Raw genomic sequence first — 14,484 nt, 5'->3', positions numbered from 1 at the left:
TTGTTTCACTTTCAAATCGGATATAGATTTTCATTATTTTATGTCAGAACCATGGTCTCCATCTGTACCCTTTTACAAGTAGAGAAAAGCTTCTTCGCAGCCTTAATTGTTTTCAGTGTTAATAGATACAACATTACGCATATTCCGGATCTGGATTCAACTTCACTTTATCGGATGCCATTCAAATTCGGTCCGGCCCATAACCAATCGCATTTACAAAAGGTTGTCCACCGGATATCGAATTTAAGAAGCAAAAGAGACCAAAACCGTCTTTGCGCCTTCCCTTCCGGCCCGCCACCGAAACAGCCTGGAAATGGAATTGCCTTTCCCGTCTGCCCTAAATAGCTAAATTCCTCTCTCTCTCTCTCTCTCGATTGATTCGGTTGGGTGGGCGTAATTCCTGTGGGAATTCGGACGCTTGGTAGGGTTTCCGCGGGAGAAAGAAGTAAGAAATTCCTTTCTCTCCTCTTCTGGGAGTTCCCGAGGGGGGGAATTCGTTGAGCTTTGGCGACGATGAGCTTCCAGGATCTGGAATCGGGGCGGCCGTTGCCATTGCGGCGTGATGTATCAAACGGGAAGCAGGACCCTTCTCAGGGGGTGGCCGCCGGAGTCTTTCAGATAAATACGGCCGTCTCCACCTTTCAGCGCCTCGTCAACACCCTCGGCACCCCAAAGGATACGCCTGAGCTCCGTGAGAAACTGTGAGTTTATTCGAGATTCAATACCTTGTCTCCCTTCTTCTTTTTCTTCCTGCTTTTGGTTTCCTAATCTCTGGTAAAAGTTTCATCTTTTAGGCTTTTGCATGCGCAATTCTTTTTTTTTTTAACGGAACCAGGGATGGGGTTTTGCGTGCAGAATTGAGTGCAACTATATTTTTTGCCCCCTTTTTTATGGAATTAGGGTCGGCCGCGTTTCCGTGAACTCTGCATTTTTGCGTTTTCCTCATTGATTTATAATCGTTTGGGGGCTATTTTAAGAGGGGGATTGTTCCTTCGTCTTCTTTTCTTTTTTTCCCTTTGGAAGTTGCTCTAATTTTGTTTTGGAATCGACGAAAAGTCGGATGCCTCTTATGCGATTTTGGGGCTCATTATGTTCCAAGGGTTTCTCAAAATTATCTAGATCTTCAATCAAAGTGATGGCGAAGAATCTTGATTTTCATTCTTGATCGTGGCGAAGAATCCTTTTCGTCAAGGTTGAGAAAATATCTGGAATTGTGTGCAAGGCACGGACTTCGATGCTCAGATTTAGTTTTAAAGTATAGGTTTCTGATTCTTTCTTCTCCTTTTTTTATCCATTTCCCCCTTACGGAAAACTTGATCCTTTCCTGTTCTTTTATTTTTTTTTATTTTGTGATTTTTTGTTGGGCGTTTTCTGTCAAGTACCTTCGTTTTTCCTCTTTTTTTTTCTTTTTAGTAGTTTAAATATTAAAATTCAGTTTTTTTTTTTGAAAAACTTACACGCTTTCCAATTTGTCAAGTGAACGTTTAAGCGTATTGCACTTATTGATCTCTGTTTCGAATTCCTGCTAAAACATTTTTCTTATTCATTTTTTAGCCATTAAATAGTCCTTTGTTTCAAAGCATCAATCTGTATAGATCTGTTCATCTTTGTATCTGAGCTACGTTCATATCTGATGCTTAAGAATGGTTGCCACCATACTGCCTTTCCCAGCTTTACTCTGTCTCAGAGAAAATGTAGCTGTACCTATCCTGATGATGGGTTTTCCACCATTTTGATGGAAATGTCTGCACTGTCTCATCATACTTTCCCCACCACAAGACAAATTTGGCATTTCAGGGAGATAATTAGATCTTGTCATTGTTTTGTCTTATTCATTACTGTTCTGAATTCACTTAAGTCTATCCTTCATTTTTTGCTTCTTTCTTAGTGGTTACTGATTTTGAATAAAAAGTTTGTTCTGGGGAATAACATTGCATGTCCATTGAATTTAGATGGCTTCTTTCTTACTGATTTTTCATGTTCATTGGAGTTAGGTTGCTTGGTCTTTTGGTTTCTTAGGGTCAGTCTATAAGGGTCAAAAGTAGGATTTACAGTTTATACATATGTTACTTTGATAACGCTTTTATGTTTATCTGGAAACTGATGATGTTACTTCAGTAAATGCCACTGTTTTTTGTACTGGATCTGGAAAGTGAGAATGTTATCTGGTTCTTGCCGATGATTAGTCATATGAACTGTCCCTTCTTTTTGCAGGCACAAAACTCGACAACACATTGGGCAGTTGGTTAAAGAAACATCTGCAAAGCTTAAAGCGGCTAGTGAAACTGATCAGCATACTGAAGTTAGTGTGAGTATTAGTGATATCTATCTTCATGTTTACCCTGTCGCTTCAGCACCATCTAGGGCTGGATCCTGCCATTTCTTATTTCTTCAAACTAATTCTGGATACAAGCTATGAGTTACACTAACAGTACTAGTGCTGGCTTTCTTTCATCCATATATTGCACTTGTTTTGTTATGGTTCCTCTATTTGGCCCACGTGTATTTGCTATGCGGTCTATGAATTGATACACAGCTAATTATTGGGGATCTCTCTTGTTCAGTAAATAATACTGAAAGATACAAGAAAATTAAAGAAGAAATAAAGAAAGAATGACTCAAACTAACTTGAGTTGTGTGTTTTCAAGTCGCCCAAGCTGTTAGGAGTCCCAAAATGAAGCCTTAGTTTACTAATGCTATTCACAAATCTCCATTAAGCCAGATTAAATTTCTTTCCACCAATTAGAAAGCAGCATTCAGCTTTATATGGCTGATATATGCAAAGGAAATTTTATCTTATTAAATGGCTCATTAAGCACTCCTTTGTCCAATGAAAATAACCGTTTCTAATCTGTACATGAGCGTGAAGCACTAGCATTAACCTTTCCCTTGTCCAACAAAAATAACTGTTTTTCAGACTGTACACGGCCAGAGACAATTTCATCATATATATTATAACAATATTTAGTTATTTTAACATTTTCATCAATCAAATATTCAATTTCTGAGAAGGGTTGATCTTCATTTCTCTGAAAACTGGAATGCTTTCGTAAAGTTTGATTTTTCTTTTTCCTCTCAAGTGTTCCTTGTTAGTTTCTTAGAAGACTTTGCAGAATGCCTCTTATCATTTAGTAGGATTCAGTGCATTAAAAATTCTTTTTTTTTCTACATTTTAAAATCTGTGATACCATATCGTGACAAATATAATAGGACATGCAAATTGGACTTGTATGGTGCATGACAGAATACAAAGTTTACATTAGTAAGCCATACTATCTTGGATGACATTTATAGCATATACGGAAGTCTGATGGTTTACATCCTCTGTCAAGCTTTGCTTGTTTCAGCACTGATGCTAAACCATGCCAAGCTCAAGCTTGGTCTTAACAATAGTAGTCAATTTCTAACAAGCTAGTCCAGTGTTGGGTCAAGCTTAGCTTTGTTCAACATAGCATGCTTGAAGAGCATAGTATTCACTCAGCTAAAGCCTGGATTCTCTGCCCGCATGCCTGATGACTTGGAACAGTCTTATCTTTGCCAAATTTCCCTCTTTGTGTTCTGTTCAATTTTTTTTCCTTGAATAATTCTTTGGTTATTTTTATTTCTGTATATTTTTTCTAGTATCTCTAGGTCATCGATTCCTTTAATCGAACAATTGATTTGCGATTTTGTTTAATCTAACATTTTCTGCATGCCAATGTAAATTTGGCATGCCATGTTTCCTTCTTGTCATTCACATGTTCTTCTGGTGGTATGATATGCTGGTGGTCATATCAACATCATATTTCTTTTTCTATGGCAACAGGAATTTGTCACTGGTTATGTGGTTTTCTTTATTGGCTCATGACCTCCTATGTTGTAGATTACAGTTATTAATTTTTGCTTCCTCTAAAGGGACACATCAGCTAGGCATCAATATTTGTCACATCATAAGCTTATTATTTAATTTGAAAAATATCTTTATTCAAGTGCATCCTGTATGCATCATATGGTAGTCTTTCCTCACGCCAAATGCAGGCTAACAAAAAGATCGCTGATGCAAAGCTTGCAAAAGATTTCCAAACAATTTTGAAGGAATTTCAGAAGGCACAAAGGCTTGCGGCTGAGAGAGAGACTGCATATACCCCCTTTGTTCCCCAAGCTGTTCTACCTTCAAGGTAATCATAGTGCATTTTCCTCAGAGTTTGCTGGAAACTGGTTGCAACTGGTCTGTGGTTAACTACAAGTCTGCAATTTGGTCATTGAGTGTCAAAAGGCTACTAGGTGTTAAAATATGTTCATGTATATATATGTATATATGTATATATGTGTGTGTATTCACACATATATATATATATATATAATATTTCTTTTCTATCTTGTAATAGGAAAACCAATAGGGGTATTTTGGTATTTTCACCATGTAATATGGTCGGTCTTGTAGGTAATTATGTACATGTAATAGGCTCTGTCCATTAGGGGCAGAATGGTAATTTTGTACATGTAAAAGGCTCTGCCTTTTAGGGGCAAAACCAAGGTTGTCAGACTAGGAAGCGGAAAATGATACGGGAAGCAAAAGCGAGAAGCGATGCATTTTAAAATGTATAGGAAGCGGGAAGCGAGGAATAAAAAAAGAAATACATTAATTGAATGTGAATCATAATGAAACACAAATAAAAACTAAAATAAAAGTCACTAATATTAAATTTCATGATTTTTTAGTGTAAGAATTAAAGTTTTAACTTTTAACAAAATCTAAAAAATGATTATTTCCAATTTAGAGAAAGCACATGGAAGTGAGTGAGAAGAGTGAGAGAAAACACATAAAAAACATAAAAAGTCGAGTAAGAGAACATATAAGATGAATAAATGAAGTGTGTGAAAAGCATAAGAGAAGCGTGGGGGAATCAAGGTTCTCATCAAGTTTTGGAAGCGAGGAGTATCGCGCTTCCGAAGTGAGTTTCCTGGAAGCGAGCTTCCCACCTATCTAAGAAGCTTCCGGTAACTCTGGGCAAAACTGATATTTTTTTCTTTTAGTCAATATAGCTATTAGGAATCTCCAATAACTATATTTCTAGCTGTTGGGGCCTTTCCCAACTGTTATATGGGTCCTCTTGGCCCTCTTGTTTGTATATAAATAGGGACCTTTTGTCCCATTAGATGTTATGCTTTTTCCTAATGCATTCTTTGTGCATTCCTCTCTCAATTATGTTTTTTAAGTGTGTTTTTTGCCCCTTAGTGGCTTATGTGCGTAAACACATTTTGTACCTCTTGTGTGAGGTTTGAGTGCTCTTTTTACTTCATTACGTGGTATTAGAGCTTTGGAACTTTGATTCTTGAGGACATGTTTGTGTGGACGTGAGTCCGTGGATTGTGTGATTGTGAGCTCATGGTGTCCAATAGAGCTTCACTTCCCCTATCCTCTTCTTCTTCTCTCTCTCTCTCTCTCCATCTTAGGTATTATTGTGGAAGAGGAATGAGAGACCATCGTCTCCATTCCCGTGAGACTCAATGATTCCAATTATGTTATGTGGGCATCGATGATCAAACATCAAATTTAGAGCAAAGGACTATGTGGTTTGGTGGATGGCACCGAGAAGGAGCCACAACTTGTGCTTACAAATAATGACAATGGAAAAGAAGTGGCACTTCAAAGAGATGACATGACCAAAATCGTTGCCGATTATGAGAAAAGGTGCAAGGAATGAAAAATGGGTCATTCCAAGATTATAGGATGGCTCATTAGTAGTGTTGATATAAAGTGTTCTAGTTGGACAAAGTTTGATTTTGCTAGTGATGTTTGAAAATATCTCCAAGATATGTATTCCCTAAAGGATATTGCTCATGTATGTAATCTCCAAAATAAAGTTAGGACTATGTCCTAAGGAGACATGAGCATAAGAGAATATTATAATGCTCTATCTATCTTTTGGGATGAGTTGGCCCTCTTAGAGCCTAAATGACATTGTCCTATAGACATTGAACTCTGTGAAAAACAATTCAAAACGGAACATTTTTATCAATTTGTTAATAGACTTAGACCCGAATTTGAGGGAACTAAGTCCGACCTTCTTCATAGAGGAAGAGTCCTTTCTATAGTTGAAACTCTAGAAGAATTGGCTATAGAAGAAAATTGGTTAAAGAAATCTACTTCCTCCAAGGATGAAGATTCAGTACTTGCTATGTCAAGACCTGAAAAGCATACAAGAACCTATAAGCCTCCACATTTTCGGAAGAGGGTCTTATGAGTATGAACCTATGTAACCGGGACACGAAAAAACCCTTTACGTACCCATGTCGACACGCTCCGACATGGGTATAGGTACCTGTTGGGTCGGGTTCAGCTGTACTCGACCCAAAACCCTTTTTTTGTTTTCGTTATTTTACTCAGCACCCCTTTTTCAATACCCTTGCCCCCTTTCCCCTTTTTCAAAACCCTTGCCTACTTTCTACCTTCGATTATGTGAGAAGAAGAAGAAGGAGAAGGAGAAGAGGAGAGAGAGATAATGAAGGAAAATGAGAAGAAGGGGGGGGGAGAGAGATACCAACTTCTTCATCTTCTTCTCCTCGTTTTCCTTCATCTTCGTCTTCGCCTCCTCGTTTTCCTTTATCTCTTCTTCTCCTCCTCGTGCTCCTTGTCTAGGGATCACGAGAGAGAGAGAGAGAGAGAGAGAGAGAGAGAGAGAGAGAGAGAGAGAGAGAGAGAGAGGTCTCTTTTCTATTTTTATTATAAAAATCAAAGAAAAAATATTCCAATAGTCCCTCCTCTTTTTTCAAAAAATTTATTTTAACTTTTTATATTCAAAACATCAAATTCCCCTTTCTGTTTTTCAAAAATTTCATTTTAAGTTTCTTTTATATTCAAAATATCAAATTCTCTTCTTATATATATATATATAGTAACTAGAATATGAGAACTAGAAATATGGGCATTTCCAACACTTTTTTTGCAAATCCAACCATGTGGATGTGCTTGGCATGGTGAATTTGCTAGGAATCAACCTTTGGATCATGTATTTTCGATGAAAAAATGTGATTTTTGAATACTTTGAATATTTATGAAGATTATGAGCCATTGATTTTAAAACCTTAAAAAAATCACGTTTATGCATCAAAATCAGATGATTCAAGATCGGGTTCTTATAAATCCAAGCATGTAGATCACATCTGTATGGTTATATTCAAGAGAAAAGAACAAAAAATCTATGAAAATAGTGGTTCACACATTAGTTCTCATATTCTAGTGATTATATATATATAGCCATGTCTCCGTACCCACATGTTTTGAACTGTCGTGTTGTACCCTCTATACCCTCCATACCCTTACCCACGTGACATAGGTATGAACCCCAAAAGATCATATGCCATTTTTGTACTGAGCCGGGCCACATCAAGCCTTTTTGCCTAAAGAAAAGGAAAGAAGGTAGCTTTCGTAGGACCATCTTTTGAGAAAAGCGGTATAGATGAAAGCTTTAAAGGTATTGGATCAATGTTGCTTGCTCAACTTATAGAGGCACTACAACCACTATTCAAGAATCAATCTTCCTCCCTCTTCGATATGGTTGTATCTACTTGCGTGGACCTCGGTAAGACCTATTTGATCCTTGATTCTGGTGCATCTTTTCATAGGACTCCAAATGAGTCCATATTTTTCGAATGTCGTGTTAACCCAAATGATCTTATGTTTTAACTGCCGATGAAACCTTTCTAAAAATCAAAAGTTTTGGAATATTGTAAAAGCCTTCAAAAAATACTCAAAATTTTTATGTCTCAAATATTAGAGTAGTTTCAAAATTAAATTTGAATCTTCTATTCATTTCTCAAATTGCCGACCATGAATGTAGAATTTCGTTTTCGTCTAGTCATTGCTTGATGCATGATCTCCAGTTCGGGAAGCTGATTGGGCGATGTCATAAAAGTGGAGATCTCTACTTCATGGACAATCTTGAGCTTTGTTTCCATTTCTTGAAAATTGTAATGAATTTTTTTTGTTTGTCAAGATTGTATCCTTGAAAAAATGAAATCTTTGCCTTTTGGACCTAGTCACTTTGTCTCTAAAGGACCATTTGAGTTAATATATTCAGATGTAAGGGGACCAACATCGATTATGTCTAAAGTAGGAGTATCATGCTATGTTATATTTGTAGATGATTATAGTTGACATACATAAATATATTTTCTTAGACTCAAATCCGAAGTGTTTGAATATTTTTAAAAATTTCAAAACTATATAAGAAATCAATTTAAAGCAAACATTAAAATTTTTAGAACCGATTCCGGAGAAGAATTTGTATAAAATGATTTAAAAAATTACCTTGATCATCACGAAATTATTCATCAAAGATCTTGCCCATATATTTTCTAACAAAATGGTTTAGCCGAAAGAAAACATTGGCATATTATTGAAATTACTAGGACTCTTTTCATATCTAAAAAGGTTTCAAAAAAGTTTTGGGCCGAAGCCGCTCTTGTGGCAGCTTACTTGTTTAATAGGATGCCTTCAACCATTCTTGGAAAGGTGTCTCCTATAAAAAAATTGTTTAAAACTCCTCTCAATTACAAAAGATTAGAATTTTTTGTTGTAAATGTTTTGTCCTTACTAAAAAGAATGATGAACTTTCCGCAAAAGGTATTCTTTGTGTATTTTTGGGATATACCGAAAATAAAAAAGGATATAAATGTTATGAGATTGAGAAAGATACTTTATGTTTCAAGAAATGTTGCCTTGGAAAAAAAATGGTTTTGAAAAATTGAGTCTAAGAAACATCATGATTATTTATGCACGAGTATGACAATGATATTCAAAATGATGTAGTTGAGCCACACAATGAAATTCAAGTTTATACTCGTCGTACCGAAGACCATTCCCTATGTACCTTAGAAAAATTCTCTTAAGATAAAGTTATGGATCACTCTAGTATTAGAAGATCCATGAGGATCTCTAAAGCACCTAGTAGATTTGTATCTTATAAATCATTTGAACCCAAGTATAGAACGTGTCTTATGGCCATTCATGCATATGTAGAACCATCCTCCTATAATGAGGCTAAGAATCATCAAGAATGAATTCAAGCTATGACTAATGAATTAGAAGCCCTATAGCTTTTCTTAATGGTAATCTTAATGAGGAAGTTTATATGGAATCTCCTACTGGACTAGGATTTACACATAGAAAGGTCATTTGTCCACCCAAAGCCCAGTATGGTCTGAAACAAGCTTTGAATGCTTGGTATGATCGTTTTAGCAGTGTAATTGTTCAACTAGGTTTTAAGTCTTGTTATAGTGACATTGTATTATTTGTTAAGTCTTCTAGTGTTGGTATAGTCATTCTACTTCTTTATGTGGATGACATGATTATCACATGAGGTGATAAACAAAGAGTTAGTCATATAAAAAATGTCCTCAAGAAAAATTTTGATATTACAGATCTTGGTTTCTTTCGTTATTTTCTTGGAATTAAAGTTGCATATTCACCTTGTGGTTACTTTTTATCACAGGCTAAATATGCAACCAAGATAATAAAAAGATCAGAGCTTAATGATTAAACGAGAGTTCATACGTCAAAGGTCATCAATGCAAAAATAAAGAAAGACAATGAAGAACCTTTGAAAGATCAAACTCCATCCATACAAATGATTGGACCTCTAACTTAGTCAATTCTAGCATCCCTTACTACACTGTACATGAGTTCTGTAATGAGGATAGCTAGATATATTAAAAATACTATTAATTAGGGTTTATCTTTGTCATTTTCTTCCCCATTATAAGTTATTGCATATTCTAACTCTAATTGGGAAAGGGATGTAAATGATCGACGTTCAACCATTGGATTTTGTGTTTTTTTAGTTGACTCATTGATATCATGGAAGTGCAAAAAACAACAAAAGGTGCCCCTATCATCTATTGAAGCTAAGTACCGTGTCATGGCCACTATGACTTTAGAGCTAGTATGGTTGAGACAATTTCTAGAAGACTTGGGTGTCCACTTAACATAACCTTTAAGATTATGCTGTGACAACAAAAGTGCCGTTTATATTACATGCAATCATATGTTCTATGGGCGAACCAAATACATCGAAATAAATTGCCACTGTGTTAGAAAAGAATTCTTAAAGAAGACCTTTACATTGTCATATGCACCATCTGAGTATCCACTAGCGGATTTCTTCATCAAAGCGCTTCCGTCTCCAAGATTCCACTTTCTCCTTGGCAAACTATCAGTTGCCACACCATGAGTTTGAGAGGGGGTGTTTAAATATGTTCATATATATATATATATATATATATATATATATATATATATATATATATATATATATATATATATATATAATTTCTTTTTATCTTGTAATAGGAAATACCCATTAGGGGTATTTTGGTAATTTCACCATATAATAAGGTCTGTCCTGTAGGTAATTATGTATATGTAATAGGCTCTGCCCTTTAGTGGCAAAACTGATCTTTTTTTGTCTTTTAGTCAATATAGCTGTTGAAAATCTCCAACATCTATATTTAGTTTTGTCTTTTGGCCAATATAGTTGTTGGAAATCTCCAACAACTATATTTCTAGCTGTTGGGGGTTTTCCCAACAGTTATATGGGTCCTCTTGGCCCTCTTGTTTGTATATAAATAGGGACATCTTGTCCCATTAAATGTTCAGATTTTTCCTAATGCAATCTTTGCACATTCTTCTCTCAATAATATATATTTTGTTTAAGTGTGTTTTTCTTGGCCTTTAGTGGCTTATGTGAGCAAACACATTTTGAGCGTGTTTTGTACTTCTTGTGTGAGGTTTGAGTGCTCTTTTTACTTCATTACACTAGGCCTGCTATAATTAGCTTTTTCAGTAATGACATCTATGTCTGGATTCCCTTTCTTCTTTTTTTTCGGGGGTGGGGGGTGGGAGGTTGTGAATATCTGAACATTACTCTTCCTTGCTGTGCTTTCCATTTCACTAAAAAAATATATGTGGATATCACATACTTCAGATGTCACATGAACTTCGGAGGATGGTCATAGTTTCCAAGCTGCCAAAGTAATTGGTTTTTACTTAGGGCATGTTTGCTTGGCCCCAAATAAGAATCCTTCTATCACATGAGATGGAATCACATGATTTTCATGAAGCCCTTTGTATTTGGGGTTACATGAGGTTAAAAGTGACTTGAAAGTCTTGCACTTTATTAACTTCATTTTCAATTAGCGTATGTGTTTCTTTTCCTTTTGTATATAAACGTATGGACCCTTTGTTCTCAATCGGCAACCATGGAATTGGAGTTCAAAATTAGCCATCCGACATTCTTACTCACCATGTAAAGGTCCATGCAACAGAAGATAATTATATGATCATACAAATTGTTTGTGCATGTATATGTCTTCTAGATGCCTTCCTCTAGGCTTTGATTATTCATGTCCGTTTATTAGTTAAAAATATGCTGATACTCCATTGTTCAATTTTGTGCAGTTTTATAGCCAGTGAGCTAGATATAAGTCTAGATAAAACTCCTGAACAACGTGCTCTTCTTGTTGAGTCCAGAAGGTGAAATTTACTCGTTCCCTTGTTATCACTAGATATAGTTCTGCATAGTTCTCATTCTTGTATTGATATTGTTGCAGTTTAATGAGTGGCGACAATTTAGTTATTGATAAAATGTTTTCAACTTTACAAAGGAGGGTTCTTGTATCATTATTACTGCTGTTTTTGCTTTCCTTGATCATATTCTATTTAGTCTTTTTTTTTCCATGAGGAATGGGAAAAGTAAACTACCCCCTGGATCAGTGACCTAGTCGTGCTGGCTATGCCTGCTGTACTTATGGTCACTGTCCCGATGGTGTAAACCCGTGGTGCACCCCTTGTCTCCAGGGAGTTTCCTTTGCTTTCGGCATAAGCAAAGAGCATGATACCCTTACTCTTTATAATGCAAGGGGCTGATGTCCGTGAGAATGGAACCTTGACCCCCCCGCCTAGTAGCCAAGGCCCCCTCCCAATATGCCACCCAACATATCTTTTTACCATTTTAATTCACTGACCAGGCTTATAGATGCCAGCTGTAATATAAGCATGAAAGTTTAATCGCATATTGCCATGTGTAGAATTAAACATTGGCTAATTTAATGAGCAGATAATTTGTTCAGTACATTTTTCTCCTTTTCTTGAGTGTCTTCTGCTGCTTCCCCCAGTAAATGGTGATTTTCAGCACATTGTTTCTCATTTTTCCTCCATTGCTACCAAGGTATTGTTGATCACTTGGGAATTCATCAGTGAGACTTCAGTCAAATTTTATTATCTAGTTAAATCCATGCCTTGCGGCAAATTCTTGATTAGATAATCTATACTAAAAGATTCACCAATTTTGTATAATTAAGGCCAAATGTATATGACACAAATTAGTAGATTTGAGGGCTGTGAACTTTGACCCTTTTGAATTACATAAGTTGCCTGAGTGACTAAATCATGATTTTTTACTTCTGAAAATGAGTTGGAATTTCCAGATGTTGAGTCGATCAATCAGCAATTTATGTTGATGGTGACATTTGTCCGGAAATCTTTTAAGCAAGAAATGTAGTTCATTTCTGCCATATGGTAGAAGCTAAATCCGTTTTTTTTATTTAGTCTGGTATTGGAAGGGCCATAGAATTTCTTTCCCAAATGTTCTTATTCGCTATTGCTAATTTTCCTTCGTAGACAAGAGGTCCTGTTACTTGACAATGAGCTTGCATTTAATGAGGCGATCATTGAGGAACGGGAGCAGGGGATTCAAGAGATCCAACAGCAAATTGGTGAAGTTAATGAAATTTTTAAAGACCTAGCTGTGCTTGTTCATGAACAAGGAGTTATGATTGGTATGCTTTTCCAACTGCAGATTGTTCTGTAAATCACCTCATGAAATAACATAATAACTTTTTTTTCCCTACTTGCAGATGATATTGATTCCAACATCGACAGCTCCTATGCAGCTACCGCACAAGGGAAAACTCAATTAGCAAAAGCAGCAAAAACTCAAAGATCAAATTCATCACTGGTAAATAATGTGTTAGCTATATTTTTGACATTCTTTAATTAGGGAAACAAATATAATTAAATATCCTGATGATGGTGATGTTTGCTCCCCTGCAGACATGCTTGCTACTAGTGATTTTCGGTGTTATCCTTCTTATTGTGATCATAATCATAGCGGCGTAGCTGGCAATCTGATTTCCTTCTGGTTCTCCAGTAAAAAAAAAGAAAAAAACTTCTTGAAAGGGAATGCTTGAGCCCTTATCCGAGTAGGTGTGGGATGTCGGTATCTCAACTTGGGTTTTTTATGTATCAATTTGTTGCTAGTGATATATGAATATTTGGGTTATTTGGCATGTATAATCATCCTCCGTTGCATGTTCTGGGGATCTGTTTCTTCTGTTTTTCTCTCCTCTCCTTGGTGTGAATTCCGGGGCAAAGTGGCTGGTTTTGGTTTGGTCGGGCTTCTGAGTCATGATGTATCTAATGACTGCTAATGGTTTTCTTTTAGCAATAAAATCAAATTCTAATTCTTTCGATCTCCTACTTTGTTGTTGAATTGTGAACTAGTCCATGTCTCCAGAAATTGAAATTTCATGCTTCAGGAGGTTGCCCGTTGTACGTATTCAACTTGGCACGTCCTTTGTGTTGGCGTTCCCTTAATTTTACTGCATTGTCTTTGGTGTTTACTGGATTTCCCAAGGCCCAGCTGGGGAAGGCTTTAACCAAGAAAGGAGGATGATCACGCTTAGCAACAGTCATTCAGGAAAAGAGTGCCAAATTGAGTTATGGTTTGCATTTTTCACCTTGGAGCATGGCATCATTTTGTTAGCCGATTTCAGACAAAATCTACCTGTAACAACTTTTGAAATTCAAACTAACGTTTAGTTTAATCCATTATCCTTGCTAAAGATTGTACCAAGTTTCTCTATGAGCATAATCAATTATTATTATTATTTTAAAGCCATGCTGGGGTTAGGCAGATCGCTACCTGCAGATAGAAAATAGAATATTGTTGCGGAATAGCTTGATTTGACTCGGGCAAATCATCTCTGCTGAATCCATGAAGTTCGACACATACAGTTCGAGAACCTCTCTTTGTAGCACAAAGGATGCACGGGAGCTTAATTGCTAGATTTGAGCAAAGATGTCTGCTAGGGGCAAACACCCAACACCCTTTCTGCATAAACATGCAGCACTTGATTATCATTGTTTTTGAGCTTTGGTTGGTGACCTTTAATGGTGTCCCTTTACCAACTACCTTAACCGCCCGCCCCCACCCCCCCAAAAAATGAAAAAAGAAAGGAAGAAAAAGAAAAAAACGGTTTTCACAATTGCCAGGCATTGTTGGAAATATACTCTATCAGGACTCCTGAGGATTCTTGCCATTTTTTTTAAGGAACTGGTAGGTCCTAATTACGACAAACAGACTCACATGCAAGGAAGACGTCAAATCATCAACGACTCTGGACCATACGAGACAGGGACGCTCCGCCAAAGCACCACGATGC

At 36.5% G+C, this 14,484-nt stretch overlaps 1 protein-coding gene across 2 annotated transcripts; it reads left to right on the top strand.

The window, feature by feature from the left end:
- Window positions 1–246: 246 nt before the first annotated feature.
- On the top strand, window positions 247–13,516 carry LOC149844363 (syntaxin-22-like). 2 transcript variants are annotated; one of them, XM_089994300.1, is made up of 7 exons: window positions 247–701; window positions 2,215–2,308; window positions 4,018–4,157; window positions 11,441–11,515; window positions 12,662–12,819; window positions 12,898–12,998; window positions 13,094–13,516. In XM_089994300.1, exons 1-7 carry the CDS (start codon window positions 514–516, stop codon window positions 13,157–13,159), a joined length of 822 nt encoding a protein of 273 aa, XP_089850426.1. In that variant the 5' UTR covers window positions 247–513; the 3' UTR covers window positions 13,160–13,516. The 2 variants fall into 2 exon arrangements, with proteins under 2 accessions (XP_089850426.1, XP_089850433.1); XM_089994307.1 differs by having other exon boundaries at window positions 301–701; window positions 2,215–2,302.
- Window positions 13,517–14,484: the final 968 nt, after the last annotated feature.

Source organism: Nuphar pumila, chromosome 2 (assembly GCF_984573655.1).
Source record: "Nuphar pumila chromosome 2, dmNupPumi1.hap1.1, whole genome shotgun sequence".
NCBI lineage: Eukaryota > Viridiplantae > Streptophyta > Magnoliopsida > Nymphaeales > Nymphaeaceae > Nuphar > Nuphar pumila.
The sequence above is the reverse complement of the archived record's forward strand: the minus strand, read 5'-3'. Positions and strand labels throughout refer to the sequence as shown.